Raw genomic sequence first — 18,955 nt, 5'->3', positions numbered from 1 at the left:
ATGACATTGACAATGACATTAATGTTTTAATGTCAATGTTTTAAAGGCATTGATGCTAAGGACTAGGGTGGTAGTAGCCTAGTGGGTAACACACTCGCCTATGAACCAGAAGACCCGGGTTCAAATCCCACTTGCTGCCATTGTGTCCCTGAGCAAGACACTTAACCCTAAGTTGCTCCAGGGGGACTGTCCCTGTAACTACTGATTGTAAGTCGCTCTGGATAAGGGCGTCTGATAAATGCTGTAAATGAAATGTAAATGTAAGGACTAGACTTCCCATTCCCCAAACTTGATTCCAAATGAGGAAATCAATTCACACATCATGTCACGCTCGATCCACCAGTGTTGCACCACAGACTGTCCAGGAGTTCGCGGATGCTTTAGCCCAGGTCTGGGAGAAGATCCCTCAGAAGACCATCCATCACCTCATCAGGGGCATGTAGGTAGATCATACAAGCACATGGAGGCCACACTACATCAAAGTCAAATCAGCTGTAGTGTGTCTTTCCACTTTTTGGGTTGATACATTTGATATACATCTATACTGTTGTGAGATTTTGTCATCAACAAAGAACAAAGTATTTAATAAGAAGATTTCATTCATTCAGATCTAGGATGTCTTAGAGAAATGTATATACTGATCATGCTAACAATAGTGTTAACATCAGAATCAGAGTTATATGTTAACACACCAAGGGATTTGGTAGCTGCTCTCTTTCCTGCTGTGATCTGTAACCACTGACTGGTGTCTAAAAAGAAGACAAAACACAAAACCACTCTTGAACACATTTTCCTTTAACACAAACTGTTGATTTCTTTGGGAACTAAGTGATCAGCCTTGAAGAAAAATATTCCTCTCCTTCTTCATCTTCCTCTCCAACACAGTCAGTACTAACCGCAATGTGGGTTACACTTTCTTAAGTGATTTGCTATTGAATAATGAGAATTTTGAAATTATTGTGTATGTTTTGCTAAGCAACCTTTTTTTGCATGTTCAGATAAAGATTTTGGTACTGAACTGTCCACTGTTTGGTAGTTAAATTCTAATAAAATTACAGTCTACAGACAATTCTTGAGAATCTTCTTTTACAGTTTTCTAATTCAATTCCTGTATAAAACCAAAGATGTAGAGGTAAAAAAGGAGAGAGGATGTTTAAATTAATCTCGTTTTTTAATGTTCAAGATTTTCAAGTTGACAGATCAGGAGACAGAGTGGTTCTATAATTACAGTGTGTTCAGACAAGAGAAACAAACAATTTCTCTGAATAAAAAAAATTCCAACTTTATAAACAGACCCAGGATCAGTTTTCCCGTAATCCGCAAACCAAAAAAATCTGTAACTGTTCTTGTTTCATTAGAAGTCCTTATCTTAATATTAGAGTAAACACATAAATTGTTACCCCTTTTAACCATTTTCCTAATAATTACTAATAGTATGTGATGCAGATAAGGGGCAGTGGTCTTCTAGCGTTTAAGGAAGCGCCCCATAATCAGAAGGTTGTCTGTTTTAATTCTGATCCACTAAGGTGCTACTGAGGTGTCACTGAGTAAAGCACCGTCCCCACACACTGCTCCCCGGGCCCCTGTCATGGCTGCCCACTGCTCACCAAGGGTGATTGTTAATATTATTCATATTAAGGGAATATGAGTGGGCGTAAAAATTTGCAATTTCCATTCATTTGATAACGGTTAATAATTTCCTGTTTCTGGTTCTATTTGACATTCCAGCATGCATCAAACATTGATTTACGTTTTGAGACAAAGTTCTTCACTGACGAGTGCCTTGTAAGGAAGTGACTTATTTTTCTGAGCTGAACACCTTTCTATTTGATCAGTGATGCAGCTGAGATAGAAAGTTCAGTTACTGCGATAATCAACCTACACACTGGTCCAAGCTCAGATCTCTGAATTGATTTGTGGGGGAAAAAAAAAAAAACTGATCCCACATCAGTTTGTTCCAGTCTTTTACACCAACATACAAAAACATACAAACAAAATTCACCATGCAACTATGACAAGGTTTTAAAATATATATTTTTATAATACATATTTGTGATTATACGAGTATTCATTCTAATGAGGTCCAAAATGTGCTTTTCTTTACTTTTTCCGTTTTGCTTTCATGTCAGATGATATTCTCAGAACAATCAAACAGAAATATATATAAATAAAACGAAAGCTACGTTAAAAGATAGGTATGTCAGTGAACAGGTTTTTATTTATACCCGAGTCATCAGTGACTGAGGAGAGGTGTTTGTCACCTAAAGGCCAGACTAAAGGTTAAGGGTAACAATGATGAAGGGACAATAAATCCTTTACAGCATCTTGGAGGCAATTTTATCATCATAATCATTCATTGGTGTTTCAGGGAGATTTCTTGGGGTCCTAGTGAACCGGAATTGATCTCTTCATTGATGGTAACTTGAAAGCACGTTGTAAGTCGCTCTGGATAAGGGCGTCTGCCAAATGCCGTAAATGTAAATGTAAATTTGAGTAGAGAACACAATTTAGGGCATGGCATGTGTTTGGTACAGTTCGTTAGCCCTTCATTCAAAGAAATTGAGAAAGACAGATAAGGACATGGGAGTGAGGAGGATAGAAGGAAGAAATTAGAGAAAGCAAGAAATTGGACAACTCAGCACTTCTGGGTGAAGTTCTCAGGAAAAACTCCCTTTGCAGAGAGACTCTTATTCTGAAGCCAGTCAGATTCCTTCACACCTAGCAACCATCCATCGTCCTAAATTCAGAAGAGAAGCGCATAATCATGTGTTTGAGGGCGTTTTCCAAGCATGTTAAAAGCACAACTGATGAATGTTGCAGAGCTCCACTTACATACACATCAAGTACAGACTATGCATTTTCCTAATAGAACAATAGCTCTGTGGGTGATCTCTGCTAGAACAAATGTGAGATTTTCAGAGATATATAGGTTAGAAGTGATAAGTTCTGTGCAAGCTAATACTGGTACTGTGATACCTTAATACTGAGCAGTGTGTATATGGGTACATGGAAGTATCTGTTCTGTATGACCTGTTCATCAGGGCTGTCAAAGGCAATCACCAGAACAACATCCCCAGCTTTCATGTCCAACTCATCTGAATCTGTAGCAGCGTAGTCGTGCATCGCTTTAACCTGAGCAGAAATCACACTACATTTATTAGTGCTCTCATGTAACATACCTTGTAAATGCAAAGACACAAACACACCTTATAAAGCAGTCCAGGTGGTAACTCTCCACTCTCAGATGAGCCATTAGTTACCGTTGGAACAGCATTCTGGGGTAAATATGGATAAAATAGACAATTCGACATGCACAATTAAATAAAAAAATGAAAGCATGACAAATCATAAAATTAGTGAACTTTAAATGAACTTTAAAGACTTACAGATGTTGCTTCAGTCACTGCAAATGTGTCAGTCTGGGGGGGAGAAAATGCATGGAATAAGCACAGAAAAAAAAAAACTAAATAGTGAAGGCTGAGAAAGTTGAATCACTACGCCAGTATCACCCACAAATGGACCAATGACACTTTTACTTACAGAACTGGCCTGAAACATCATTGTGTACCAACAAGTGCCTAAAGAGATCTGGCATCTGTGACTACAAAATCTAGCCACACCAACTTTTACACCTATTCAATCTGACTGCTTACACTCTGTAAGTCATCCCCTTCCCAGACTGCCTGCGGAGACTCCGCCCACTCAGTTCGGGCTTCACCATCCCATTCTGCCTCAGCAACCTCATGAGCAGATCCCTCCAACCCCACTTGATTCTCCTCATGAGCCCCATCCTTTGACCAGCCGGTATGAGCTGTGACATAGTCATCGTTGTCCCAGCCGGCCTGATGAGTCTCCTCTGTGCAGTCATCATCCCAGCTGGGCTGTTCATACGACTGCACAGTTTGGGGGTTGCCATCCCAACTTGGCTGTGCATTCGAATCCAAGTCTTCGTCTGAGTCCCACTGCTGAGGCTCATCTGAAGCTGCAGGGGGTGCTTCAGGCTAATGAGGATTGGTAGGGGTTGGCAGGTAGTTAAGAGGGGTCAGTGCCGGATTTGATGGGACAGGTTTTAAGCGTGGAAGGGAGGAGTGAAGAATCCAGCAGAAGATATTTTAATGCTTCTGAACTCAAAGACTATATTATAAAAATAAGCGTATAAAAAGAACTATTCTTAAGTACATAATTGTAAATTTATTCCTTGCTCTTTATAACTATTATCTTGTAGGTGATGTCTTCAAAGGTCCTTGCTATTCAACATTCCCTTTAAACGATCTTCAAAAAAACTTCAAATGGCATTCATAACTGACCCTTTAGTATTTATAGCAAAATATGGACAGGACAGCTAATAAACATTAACAACAATAACTGCTCCATTGCTTATGAGGTATGAACCTATGAACCCATGCTTACCTCCCATGAATCCCAAGACGGCGCCTTCCGTGAGGCAGTAAAATGTGACAGTGTGTGAGTGTTACAGAGAGGGAATTATGTTGAGGGAATTATTTTTTCATAAAGACATTTATGACATTTTAAAGGCTATTTAAAGACATTTATAATAAGACTACTGTTTGGAGGCAAATTACATATAGCTCCGTGGTCAATTGTTTCAGTAGACAGACATTTGCATTTTGCAAGCGCCTTGTAATTAAATACATGTAATTAACAAAGCAACGAAATGAAAACAGGCATTAAGGGGTCACAACCCTGGTCCTGGAGAGCACCAGCCCTGCACAGTTTAAATCTTTCAATGTTCTACCAAACTTGATATAACTCAAGAACTGTGTGCTAAAGAGGCAAAAATGTTTGCCACATGTGTGCTACATGAGGGGCAAACCCAAAAATATGCAGAAAAAGAGTAGTCCAGGACTAGGGTTGCTGACGTCTGCTTTAGAGAGTAAGATAACATTCTTACTCAAATATATTGGGAAATGAATTTGCTTGCTGTAGGACAGAGGCCAGGTTAATGCTTGAGCCAAACAGTGATTTTTGCCAGGACAACAAATGTTCAAGTTTTAGGCTTCGTCTCAGCTTCCTCTCCCTGAGTTATGTCAATACATAGAACAAGCACCAACTGAGGCAGGTAGCCTTTATGACAAAGTGAAGTGAAGTGATTGTCCTTGTCATTGTGAAATACTGCATCACAGCACACTGTGCACACAATGAAATGTTTCCTCTTCATTTAATCAATCACCTTGGTCAGCAGTCATGACAGGCACCAGGGGATCAGTGTGTGGGGACGGTGCTTTGCTCAATGGCACCTCAGTAGCACCTTGTCGGTTCAGGAGAACCGGTAACTTTCCTATTACAGGTCCGCTTGCTTACCCGGTAGGCTATCCACTGCCCCAAAGCATACAACGTACCAGAGGGTGTGCTTTAGCGTGACCCTGGTCAGTCCTATTCAGGACAATGCACATAGACCTACACACCCCTCATCTGGGCACTTGTAATTATGTCACACAGCTCCTGAATTTGTAATATAAAGCTTCTGCCTGAGCCTGACCTCTCTTGTCCTGCAAAACCCACCTGGGTGGTTGGTGGGACGGTAATGGCCTGCATGACATCCAGGTCCATATCAAGCAGATTTCCCACTGCTGGGGTCTCAAACTGCCCCACAAATGCAAGCACACACACAGGAGTGGCAAAGGAGAGATAGAGCATATTTACTGGGGAGGGTTACTACAAACACTGCTTAAAGGTCCCCTATCATGAAAATTTCACTTTGTGATATTATTTAACATTAATACGAGTTTCCCTAGCCTGTCTATGGCCCAGTGGCTAGAAATGGCAATATATATAAAGAGTGCTCTGGCCATTCTGTTTCACCGACAAGCCTTCCTGTCTGCGCATTGTGGTTGGTGAATGGTGATAATTTCTGCGAATGTCCTCCACCTTCTATAGGCCGACCTTGCCCTAATTTGCATTTAAATCTACACACACCAAAACAGCACATCCAGGGGGAAATCTCTTTGTGGGACTGACTAACATTGGATGTAATTCTACACTTCAGATATAGTATTAGGGGACAACTAACACCTACAGAAAGCAAAGAACATTTTCATATCAGGGGACCTTTAACTAGGAGAGGAAAATTGGAATTTACAGGAGTGCATATAAACTCATTGCAGAATTGCAGAGCACTAGTGTGCAAGCACTATCAGAGAGTTTGTGTGAACTCTAAAAACCATGATGGTCCTTAAAGTGGTCCGTATGTACAGGAAGGTGTCTGAGTTTATATGTATGAGGATTCTAAAGGTTATCAAGGAGCAATTAGAGCAGGATAGATGGGAGTGGGATGCTGGTTATCTGACCTGTGTTGGAGTGGTTGTGTTAACAGTGGGGACTGGTGCATCCCCAAAGAAGTCAATTATGTTCTCCTGCTGAACGTCTTTAGATGGACTTGCTTTAGGCATAGGGGGAACAGGTGGACCTGGTCTTAACTGTGATGTCCAACACATTCACAAGCATGCACAAGCATGAAGACACACACCCACAGCAGCAGTAAAGGGGAAAACAGACATAACGCATGGTTAGTACACTTTACCAGTACACACCATAGGTTAATGATTTAACTTGTTGGAGCAGATACATTCTTGCAAATGTGGGAACAAGATTGCAAACAGTACCCATACAATTAAGCATAATGAAATTGTATGTTGATAGATTATTTGAGGAAAATGTTACACTAGTGTTATGATTTTTAGGAATAAATTTTTTTTGCAGAGACTTTGTCTTGCACTCACCCATATAACAATACCTAACTCCCAAGATGTACATGTACATTGGATGACATCTTTCAGTGTCTTTCTCACTATACTGTACCTTAGACGGTGATTTGGGAATGGCTGAATCCGTCTCTGTGCTGAGGTTATGATTGGCTGCTGCTTCACTGTGTGACAAAAAAACACAATATGGTTTTTAGAAGCTTTTGCTCCTCCAGATTTTTACTGGTATAAAATCAGCATGCACCATTCTACTCATCCAACAGGGGGAAGCAAAGATCTGTGAGATCAGTAAGGCTCCAGCAGCATGCAGGTCATGTTTGTTAACAGCTGTTATCTGCAACATGCATTTTGTTCAGTGAAAATTTCTTCACTAATTTCTACAACATGCAGATATGCACCCAAGCACACAAAGATTCAGACAAATATGATTCCTTGCAGTTACCTCCTCCCTTTGGCTGGTGTCTTCACATTTTTTCTGTAAACATCGTGAGTCATTTACTCTAAAAGCATGCAAAATCAATAAATGCTACAGCTGAATGACTAAATAATAGGGAAACTTGACAGAAAGAGAACTTCAATTCAGTCCCCAATTCAAAAGGGCTAGGCTTAATCCATGAACGTGTTGTTATCTGTAAGCAGGGTTCATTTCCACAAATTTTGTACTGGGAATTCTACTGGGAAGACTTGCTTTGAAAAATACCCCTACTGTACACATTAACAGACTGTAAACTACACAAGTGACTATCACCTGCATGTGGACTGTTTCAGAGTATGTAGAAGTAATCAAAGACTCACTTGGCTTGACGCTGTTCTTCCAGTTTGGTCATGACATCATACAGATTCTGACTCATCTGTCAGCAGGTGGAAAAATAGTAGATCCACAATGTAAATTTAACAGTGTATTAAATCAAGCAACAAATTAATTACTTCAGAACTCTATTTAAGTTACTTATCAAATAGTCTTTCTGAAGGTGCATACCTTTCCCATTTCTCTGTGAAACTTCTCACTGAAACTGGAAACATTCTGGAATGTCTCAACGTAGAAGCCAACACGACTGGATTAAGGGGTAGAGAGAGGGTTATAAGGTTATAAAAACGTGTCAATTCATGTAATATAAAGGCTGTGGATGAGAGAGAGAGATGGTAAAGACTGTTCACCTGTTCCACAATGATGGGAGATCCTCCTGTAGTTCCATATTTAACTCTTCAAAAACTTTCTGAGCTCGCCCCAACTCTTCTTCTGCCTACAACCATACACAAAATTCCTTTATAAAGGCAATGTCACCCTTGAGGAACATTTTTTTTTGTAATCATAAATAAATCATCTGCAGAATGGAATGAGCACAAGCAAAAGGACAAATCAATAGCACAATCTGTCTGGGGTTAGAGTGGAGACAGAGGAATGAGTGACATGTGAGTCACCTGGTTCCAGGTGAGGTTAGTTTGAGCAACGTGATGCGCAGAGATTATCCCCTGGGCCCAACCTGGAGCAGCCTTCTCCAGAATAGCAACTGGCTAAACACATTGACAGATGTCAGAGAGATAGGGGTGAGTAAACATAGAAAGCTAGAGAGTAATTAATAAAAGCAAGACATCAGTCACTTAAAATGTTATAAATGTGTTTTATGACACACACACATTTGTATGCAAGCACACAGTCATATAGGCCACACATGGTATGGCATCCACAGACATTTATCAGACATAGGATGCGTCAGATATAATCCTGGACATGCAGGACATTTGCAGTGAATAGTTTTTGTTTTGAAGTAAGAGAATTCTCTCTACAAAACATACATGAGAATGATCGAGTAGCGTTTGCATGCAACTCCATTACCTTAGCCATCTTCACTTCATCCTTCTTCTTGCCCTTCTGCAAAGAGCCAAAATGATGTCTGGCGCTGTCATAATCCACCAACTTTCTGTCACGCTTAGCAATGCGAGCCTGCAGAAGGGCACACAGAAGTTAGTTAATCATAAATTCATAAGATCAATTTAATGTATGATGTATGTGGACATTTACCAATTGATACATAAACAGAAATAGCACAAATACATAATGCCTTTTGCTCTAAATTCTTTATCGAAGACCAATGCATTATAATACAATAACATAAGACAAGTATGTCAATATAATATTACAATATAGCAACAAAATATAAATCCAAATGAATGACAATGTTTACCTTAATGTCTGGAAACTGGGACAGATATGTATCCATGGACATGACAGCATGGTCAACCAACTTCTGATGATAATCAATCCAGAGGAGGTCTGTGTCCTGCCACATAAAACAATATTAGGGGCTGGAATAATGAGCATTACATTCACAGCTACACAAAACACAACTGAAACTAACAACTGATTTTAAAGATTGGTAAAGCATTTGCACACTGGGTTTCTATAGCGGCAGATCTATATTTGTAGATCTATAGCATCTAATTTACTCTTCCAGTCACACCTCTACAGTCCAGCACAAATCAATGTGACTCTACTGAGTATCTACAATAATGAAACTTTCCTGTTTTACCTCCAGGTTATTGTCCATTTCTTTCTCTATCATCTCCTTTTGAGATTAAGGGGGGGGACAAGCAGTCCCGAGAGAAAAAGCAAAGCATGAGCCGACAGAAAACTAAACATTCTTCTGAATGAGACATAATGGGAGGACCCCTAATCCTAAAATTAACCCACAGTCACTGTTAATTTCCATAACTACGTTGTTTATCATGTTCTCATTAGTCATGATAACGTGTTAAACAATATGAAGGACAAAATGTATTGCAAAACTATGCCAATTTCTAGTCTATATATTTAATATATTGAGTTCTAAAACAAGGATTTGACTGGGATATCTTGTTTTGCTTGTAGAGCCTCAACGGTTGGTTAATACCATCATGCCACTCTTTCTATTAATGTTGGTGCAGTACTTTGGTTTAAGGAGATATAGCATAATACAGTTATAGTTGTAGTATTATAGTACTAGTGTTGTAATAGGTATGTTGTCATTAGTGCATAATCAATTTGCATTCATAAGCTTTACATCCACTTACAGAGCACATCCTCTTTCAGGGAGGCTGCCATGTTTAAAGTAGCATTTTAAATAGTAGCAGCTATGATCACTTTAATAACACGTTAGGATCTAATCCATGATAGGAAAAGAGCATTCAGATGGTTACAATCTCAAGAAATAGTATACAGTATCTTTTACAATAAAGAACCTGGTTCACAATTTGTCTACAATCTACAAATCCTTTGTTTAAACAGTCCCCAAACCACAAATGTTAACCTGAGGCTCTCTAAGTGATGTGACACAGGTTCCTGGCTTGCATCATTGTTTTGGTCTGATCACCAAATGTCATGACATATTTTAAGCAAGATTATTGTTATGTCCATAATTTACACTAAAACAGCACATGGTGCACACCATGAAATGTGTCCTCTGCTTCTAACATTTGGTGAGCAGTGGGCAGCCATACTACAGATTTAATTTCTTAAGATATCTTCCCCATGTCACAGGCTCCAAGACAAGCCCAAAGCATCATCAAAGCACCCCATGTGGAACTGGGGTGATCAAAACATTTGGCATGGTATTTCATTCCTTTTAATAATGTATAAGTCTTACAAAATGCCTTTTGCTGACCACTTCATTTTGTCCACTTGACTTTTCACTTTCAATCACTATCACTTAAATGCCACTCTATATAGAATGAAATTAAAAATAAAATTTAATCAGTGTAAAAACCAGTAAACCACACATGCATGACAGACAGACTGTATTCAAAGAGCTCTGAATTAGGAGTTAAGGTGGCCACACATTTTCCTGAGGTGATCACCCCACGCACCTCTGCAATAGAGTCCATTTCCTCCTTGCCAAACCACTCTGGCTCGTACATGTCTGCCAGACAGTCCTGTAGGCGCTTGGACGACTCATGCATGGCTGTGAAGGCGAAAAGGATATAGTTGACAACAGAGAGATGCACATACACATGAAAATAGGGTTACAGGTGACACATAGAAAGAGAGATATGGCGGATGATACAGACAAAGGGATTTGCTGTCTAGGATTGGCCTGATAAAGGTTTTGTTTGCTAGGGACCTCGCATTTATCCTGAAGGACCTCGTCGCGTGGACTAACTGCAAGTATCATTTCTGATGTTAAAGGACTGCTAGACTGATGACAAAAGAAAACACCACCTTTCTGACATTATTGTGTCAAATGTTTTTTTTTTTTGTTTTGTTTTAAGATAGTTTACTCTGTTCTTAAATGTGCAGCCTGTGAAAAATATTTTTTATTGAGTAGGTCTCTTCCACTAGGGCTCAAATCTCTCCGTTTTCTGAAAAGGTTTGAGCTGGTGACCCTGTCCTCTCTAAAAGAGATTGTTGGTTGATTAAAGCCTGCTGAATGATAAAGTCTTTTGCTGACTGTTTAAAGAGGTGTCACCCACAGTTGGACCTGTGATTGATCAGAGTTTGTCAGGTGTGGTCCCAAAAAATATTAAACAGTGGATCAGGCCATTATACTATCTAATTTGAAGCAGTGGTTGGGTATCAGGGGCACAAAACTTGGGTGCTGCAGGTCCTACATGACAGAGCAAACTTTTTGTGTCAGTCTTTGTGACATTCTTTGCTCCTCTCTTGTGTGGTGTCCCACAGGGCTCCGTTCTTGGTCCCCTCCTCTTTTCTTTGTATTTACTCCCTCTTGGATTTATACATCAAATAAAAATACATCACTTTTATGCTGATTACTACCAGATCTGTGTCCCCCTCAAGAAAACAGGCACATGCTCTGTTCAGACATTACTTAGTTGTCTTTATGATATAAAAGCCTGGGTGGCTCTTAACCTTTTAATATTCAAGGAGAAAAAGACTGAGATGATGGTTTCTGGTAGCCCCTCTGACACCAGTAAGGTGTATTTAGATTCCTTGACCAGTATAATAAGCCAATTGCCACAAATTTAGGAGTCTAACTAAAAGCTGAACTTAAGATTGATTGTCAAATTAATGCAGTCGTTAAAATCGAGCCTCTTCCAACTGAGGCAGTTGGCTAAAATAAAACCTATTCTTTCCCGGCAGAATTTTGAGACTGTAATGAACGCCTTTGTCACCCCTGCAATGCAATGCACTTTATATAGGTGTCAGTGCAGTGGGGCAGTGGTGGCCTAGCGGTTAAGGAAGTGGCACCGTAATCAGAAGGTTGCCGGTTCGAATCCCAATCTGCCAAGGTGCCACTGAGCAAAGCACCGTCCCCGCACACTGCTCCCTGCACACCTGTCATGGCTGCCCACTGCTTACTCAGGGTGAGGGGTTAGGGGTTAAATGCAGAGGACAAATTTCACTGTGTGCACCGTGTGCTGTGCTGCTGTGTATCACATGTGACAATCACTTCACTTTATTTATTATTATTTATGCTTATTCCATCATGCATCTTCAGAGGGTTCAAAATGCTGCAGCGCATTTTTATTTGGCACTCTGACGTTTGAGCACACTACCCCTATTTTAGCTTTTTCTTTTACTTTTATTGTAGTATTTTGTTCGCTTTTAGTGATTTTATACACTTTTGATTTCATTTTGCTGATTTTATTTATTTTATTTGTCGTATATTTTATGTGGTGCTAGTTATTTTTAATTATTGTTCTAATTTATAAAATGTACAGCACTTTGGTACTGTGTTTGTCCTTTTAAGTGCTTTATAAATACATTTACATTTACATTTACATTTACAGCATTTATCAGACGCCCTTATCCAGAGCGACTTACAATCAGTAGTTACAGGGACAGTCTCCCTGGAGCAATTTAGGGTTAAGTGTCTTGCTCAGGGACACAATGGTAGTTAGTGGGATTCGAACCCGGGTCTTCTGGTTCATAGGCGAGTGTGTTACCCACTAGGCTACTACCACCCTGGATTGGATTGGAGTTGGATGCAGAGAGACAAAGAAAAGACAGTACTTTTTACTGCTGCCAGATACGCCTTCAGGTCTTTCTGTAGTTTGGTTCCCTCTGCCTGGCAACACAAGCGCAGATTACAGTTAGAGCATTCCCAACACTATAATATTCTTAGACTTTATATGGAACCGTTCTGCTCTCAATATAATAATGAATGCATGTTACATGACAATTATTCTGTTAAATATATACATTTCCCACCAAATGGATTATAAGAATATATATTTATTTTTACTTGCTATAATGCATTTAAGGAGGAAAAGGGAATTCAGGAGGAAAAAGAAAGCCATAAGCTGACATCAAATGTATTAAAAGGAAGTGTGTGCTAGCAGTTACCCCTCTGGACTGATGTACAATATGAAGCTGGAATTTGACTAAGTGACAAGACTAGCATGAAAAGTAAAAAAAAACAATTATATTAGATATGTGTGTGAACCATACACACCATCTGCTTGTTGAAGTTTGTTACCCCTTCTTCAAAGGCTGTGTCTTTGGTCTCATCGGCTTTACCCAACTTTTGTAAAACCTGATTAGACAGAAAAGAGTAATTTTTTGTTAGTTTTCCAGTATATCACAGTAAGTCAACAACAAAGAAAGAAACTAAAAACCATGAACAAACACACCAACCCACCCTTCAACTCCCCAATCATCACCACGTACAGATTGAAAAATTTTGAATACAAAAGTACATTCAATATGAAACCTGAGAAATACAAATAAATAAATAAATAAATAAATAAATAACTATACCCCATTTATGCTCATAGAAATCGAATCTTCCAGACTTCCTGTAGGACATCTTTTTGAATGATGCCACTCTTGCCAGTTCCGCAGCCCATTCCACGGTATTCCTTCGGCCTTCCAATTTCTTATAATATCGGTCAGCCTATCATGATATAAGTTTGGATCCATATTTTAATGTATTTAAATGAAGTGGATGAAGTGAAGTGATTGTCATTGTGAAGCGCAGCACATGGTGCACACAATTAACACAATGAAATGTGTCCTCTGCTTTTAACAATCACCCTTGTTGAGCTGTGGGCAGCCATGAAAGGCGCCCGGAGAAGCAGTGTGTGAGGATGGTGCTTTGTTCAGTGGCTCCTCAGTGGCAGCTTGGGATTTGAACCGGCAACCCTCTGATTACGGGTCCACTTGCTTACGGACTAGGCCACCAATAACCCATCCCCTATATACATTCTGAACAAATAACCTGGGGCAGAGCTCTTTTTGATTCATGAGATCTTGCCCTCCTCCAGAACATCTGAATGGAGTCCATTAGAAACAGTGACTAGTGAATAAACTCACACTAGCATCCTTTGATATGCTTTTTATATTTTAACAGATCTTTCCCCATACCTCTTGCCAGAGTAAATGATTTTAATCCTCTATTTAACTCTCAATTGAATAGAAAATTGAGAAACATGAATAGCAGAAATAATAGAATTATAGAAAAGTGTATAATGCCCATCTGCTCAATTCCCTCAGCTGCCTTATAATGAACACAACTGCTGGCACAATATAGGCCTGAGCACAACACGGTTTTTGGATCTAATTTTGGACCTAGACTAATTGTGCATTCATTCATGGAAAATATTGCATTTGGCAGTTCCGAAAACAATTCTTCATAGAGAACACAAACTGACAAATGAAATTCATTTGCACTTGGGTATATAAATCACTGAGATTCTTTAAACAGTTAGCAGTCCTAGTCTCTAAGGCTGAGTGGATAAAGAGGATGTGAAAGAGGAAGCTAATCCATTTTCAAGCTTTCTGTAATCCCAAATGCACCCTATGCTGAGGCGTCTCATGTAATAAGGAAACGGAGACTGGGCACAACAGCCAGAACCATGTTTGCTGCAGTCAATCTGTGAGCCATGAATATGCAGTTTCACTTCTACAATCTAGGGATGCTGTGTCTGTGTGGTCAAAGAAATGCAGACTCCAGCACATCAGACGCTGATGTAAAGAAACAGCATATAGAGTATATAAGACAGAGGGATAAAATATTTATGATTACAAGAGAGGGATCAAAGTAGAGAAGATAAATCCGGGCATTCACAAATTCCACTTCTGCACTTCTCCAAAAATATTTATACCTTTTACTCAATAAATCATTTGAGACCGTGGATCTGATTACCCATTGTGAAACAGAAAGCACTTTCCAAAGGCCATTGTAGGCATTATATTTTAGTGGACACTATAATAGTGTGAGTTTCATTGTGGTCACTGTTGTGGTTCTTTTTCTACGCCGGGTAAATATGGCAGCTTTGCTGCGGTTTTGCTTCATGCAGACGTGACACTTGGCAGTCGGAGTGCATTTTGGTATGTTCATTGTGCTGCGGTACTACACCGGTAAGCTGAAAGTAAGGTCTTCGCAAATCTGTCTAGGATGCAGAGCATCTTTGATGCAGTGTCTTATATAACAAAGAGCTACCACATATCTAAACATCTAGTCATAAGCTCCCACACCAATGCACAAGGCCCCGATAAATTCCAATAAAAATGGCAGGCAAAATCATAGTGTAATCCACCAATGAGCAAACATTTGGATCTAAGCATGAAAAAGGGGAGGAAACAAATCATTTAAGCTATTTAGGCACAAATTACTTGTTACCATTTGGGGCCAAACAAGCTCCTGTCAGGAAAGACAGGCTTCCTGTACGCAGAATAACGAGTCGCATTTCCTGTCAGGCATGCCCTGCATGAAGTGTGACTCACTGGACTCTGAGAAACCCCCACCAGGCCGATGAAGGGGGAGCTGAGCACGGTTTTAAATGGAGCACATTTGGAAACTATTTTAAAGATCACCTGCTCACCCTATGCTACCATCACTCACATCAAGAGACAAGACTGCTGCATCACTGAAAGACGCGTCTTTATTTCCTTAATGTCTCCAAGCCTTATCATTTTTTTTTTTTTTTGTACTCAAATAAAAGCATGTTTATCATTACTAAGAGCCTCAACAACATTCAGCAAAATGTTAATGAAAAGGGAAGGGATATTTAGAATTAAAACTACAGGTTTTCACAAGGACAAAGGTGGTGACCTTAAATCAGGAATGTCAAGCAAGAATCATGGGGGTGGGAGTGGCCTGTTTTGGATGTAAGTTGATCCTGAACATCAACCTCTTGACAGAGAGGATATGGGATGAAGACATAGAAATGAATAATAAAATCTTTCACAGCTAATGATCTCTTTGAATCAGCCAACCTGCTGGTGGTAAAGTGCCCCAATGAAAGACAAAAAGAAAGAAAGAGAAACAGAAGGAAAAACAGGCAATGCATTTTCATATGTACTTCGGTATTCTTTGCATATTTGAGCCTTTCAGTATGCTGTTTCATTTTACACAAGCATTCTGCATAGCACTCCATGAAAAACACAGCTGAGAGTCCATACAGTTGAGCTGTCTTTGCAGTAAAGACCTGCCATGTTTAATTGATTAGCCTCACAATGCCAAGCATTAGATCCTATACTGAGACACAGTTCTTCTGCTGAATGAAAATGAGAAAACCCTCATATAGTGTGGACATACCAATGCAGGTTCTGAATATATTACACACACACACACACACACACACAATCTGCTTGCCTGTGTGGATATGCAAACGTATGGTCTCCATTAGGGGCTCTCTTTACTTTGTCAAGCTCAAGATATGGCGGATTTAAAAGCCACAGCTTTGTGCAGTGTGTTTATTCTGGATAATCAGATCAAGAAGACCTTGCCATATGTTTTTTTTTTTTTTTTTTTATTTAAACAAATACTGAGTTCTTGGTGTGTGTTGGACTGTACACTTCCACATCGCCACGTTGTGTTATACCAGTACTGATGGCACATGGTGTTCAGTTTCCAGTCCAAAAATACCCAGCACACTGTTGCTATCCCCCCATCCACAACTCATTCAGGGAGGTCTGGGGGTTTAGCATTTGCTGTGTACTGTGTGTACTATTCATAGGGGGAATGATGGGCCAACAGGAACAGGTGGACTGGTGGAGATGGAAGAATGGGTGCAGAAAAAAGGCATGTTATATGAGACAGGGTGGGGTCTGGTAAACCACTAAGGATGGTAACAGTAAGGGTGATGGAGGTTCATCCCAGCACTATGAATGAATGGCACTAGTCATAGGTCACAATTGAAGGGTCAGCATGAGTTTCCTAGGAAGGATGAAGCTGCCAGACCCTCTATTGTAGGGTAATTCCAAACCCTTAACCCATTCCTGTCATTATCCCACATAAGGACATCTACTACACCATAAACACACTGGACACAGTGTCACTACAGAAACCTGAGACACAAGGAGATTCCTGTTTCCAGCTTCCTGCTGAAATGTAGGACAAGCATCGGGAGAGAAACAACACTCAAAGCAAACATCAACGCTGCACGATGCTAGAAATAACGACATGAAACAGAAAGAAAGGGAACAACAGAGCGATAGGGGTGAGTGGAACTGGGGCCTTTGCCAAGGCTGACACCATTGCACTACCTGGCTGGGTGTCAGGGAGGAGTGGCTGAGTGTCTGGACGTCTCACGTGAAGTGACGAGACTGATGTGGCGTGATGTTCACCATTGAAACTACAGATATTATTGAAGGATCTACCAAATGAAGTTTACCAACTACACCTCAAGTGCCGACCAGAAGACTACAGAGACATCTGCCAAATGGCCCGAGCTCATCAGAGACCCTCATGAAGTGTTAAACCTATTAGGCAGAGTTACACAAGGAACTCCTACAAGCTGATTCCAGTCGCCCGGAGATGAAGATGTGCACCTCAACACCCTCAAAGTTCAGAGCAGTTATGACCTGATATACTGGGGGAACTTCTCCTTAACCAAAGCTCAGCACCGAAGCACACACACACACACACACACACATTCCACTACAACACTACTAAGTGAACAGGGGCTCTATGCAACGTTTAGTGAAGTCTGAACAAATAAATAAAAAACACTAATGTCATCTTCATCTTACACAGAAAGTCTGAAGCGTGGCGGGTATTTTTGTCTGGAGGTAGCGGGTCTAAATAGAAGCGTACACGCCCGCTGCGGTTATTACCGACGCGGGGTCCGGTTTCTTCTGCTGTCCGAGTTAATGCGACTTACGCATTAGCGATTAAAAGCTCCGTTCGGTCCTCGCTACCTGCACACGAAGCGTCGCGGGGACTTAACATCGGTTAACAGGGCTTCATCGCAGTCAAACTTCACGTCGTTTTACATTTTCGATGACTGAGCAAAAGCAACAAGTGACCGTAAGCGGCCGTAAGAATGACGTTTTATTATAAGGGGGATCAGAGGCGCGCCAACTTTTTAATCGCCACCGGCCCTCCTTCCAGGTACACGCAGGGACGTGGACCTGGCTGTCAGCGGGATTATTCTGGCTGTCACAACTCCCCGAACGTCTCACCTTCTCCTGCGCCCGGGTGATCTTCTTCTGAACGTTGCTCGCCAGTTTTCCGGCCGTAACTCCTTTCCCGGTCTCGGCCATCGCGTCGACTCTCCGGAGAAGCGGGGCGCACGGCGGCCAGCCGAGAACAGCCGAGGAGCCGAGTTGGCGGGGGGGGGAAGAGCTCCCGTTACACAGTAAAACCTTCTTAAAGGTGCAGCCGGGCTGCCAGGCGCGCAACCCCGGTCTCTTAAAGGGAAACGCGTCCGTCCGTCCGTCCGCGGCGGCGCGCCGTGCGTACTGGGACGTCGGGAGTAAAACTCGCCCCGAGCAAGTGAATGAAGGCGATAGGGTTTCCCTCGTCCTTAAAGGGCCAGACGTTTACATTTACCAGACGTCCTTGTCCAGAGCGACTTACAATCAGGGACAGTCCCCTCCTGGAGTGTCTTGCTCTGGGACACGATGGTAGTAAGTGGGGTTTGAACCTGGGCCTTCTGGTTCACAGGCGAGTGTGTTACCCACTAGGCCACTACCACCCTGGTGCGCACAACTCGGTTCATGCTTGAGGGAAAATTGTGGTTTGCAACACGCTTCTTCCACTCGAAAGTTGTGCTGTTGGTCAGAGGTTAAAAGCTGGCCAATTCCTCGAGCAAATGATAAAGCTACAAGCTTAATTTGCAAAATGCGCAAAATCTACTTGGTTGAACTCAGCGGAGACTGTAGACACTGTCCAAAGACTGGGTCTTTCTCATGGAGGCAACATTTGAACAAACATATGTTAACTATAGGCCGCACTCGTACAGTTTGGAAAAGAAAAAGCCTAAGACAAAAAGACCAGCAAAAGCCTGTAATGGTTCGGCAACGTCTAATTACCCTTTTAAATGACCTTGTAAACTTGACCTCTTGCAAT

At 41.0% G+C, this 18,955-nt stretch overlaps 1 protein-coding gene across 8 annotated transcripts; it reads right to left on the bottom strand.

Moving 5' to 3' along the window:
* Positions 1–1,152: 1,152 nt before the first annotated feature.
* Positions 1,153–18,343, bottom strand: bin1b (bridging integrator 1b). Of its 8 annotated transcripts, XM_028979659.1 has the most exons (20): positions 18,067–18,343; positions 13,112–13,192; positions 12,670–12,724; positions 10,566–10,660; positions 9,254–9,289; positions 8,909–9,004; positions 8,560–8,667; positions 8,145–8,237; positions 7,881–7,966; positions 7,702–7,777; positions 7,518–7,573; positions 7,165–7,197; positions 6,820–6,886; positions 6,309–6,437; positions 4,411–4,434; positions 3,654–4,001; positions 3,387–3,419; positions 3,207–3,275; positions 3,031–3,132; positions 1,153–2,737 (listed from the first exon to the last, which is right to left on the bottom strand). In XM_028979659.1, the coding sequence occupies exons 1-20, from the start codon at positions 18,145–18,147 to the stop codon at positions 2,636–2,638; spliced, it is 1,770 nt and encodes a 589-aa protein (XP_028835492.1). In that variant the 5' UTR covers positions 18,148–18,343; the 3' UTR covers positions 1,153–2,635. The 8 variants fall into 8 exon arrangements, with proteins under 8 accessions (XP_028835492.1, XP_028835493.1, XP_028835495.1 ...); XM_028979660.1 differs by lacking the exon at positions 7,165–7,197 and having other exon boundaries at positions 18,067–18,342; XM_028979662.1 differs by lacking the exon at positions 9,254–9,289 and having other exon boundaries at positions 18,067–18,342.
* Between the last annotated feature and the right edge of the window lie 612 nt (positions 18,344–18,955).

The sequence above is a fragment of the Denticeps clupeoides genome, chromosome 5 (genome assembly GCF_900700375.1).
Source record: "Denticeps clupeoides chromosome 5, fDenClu1.1, whole genome shotgun sequence".
NCBI lineage: Eukaryota > Metazoa > Chordata > Actinopteri > Clupeiformes > Denticipitidae > Denticeps > Denticeps clupeoides.
The sequence above is the reverse complement of the archived record's forward strand: the minus strand, read 5'-3'. Positions and strand labels throughout refer to the sequence as shown.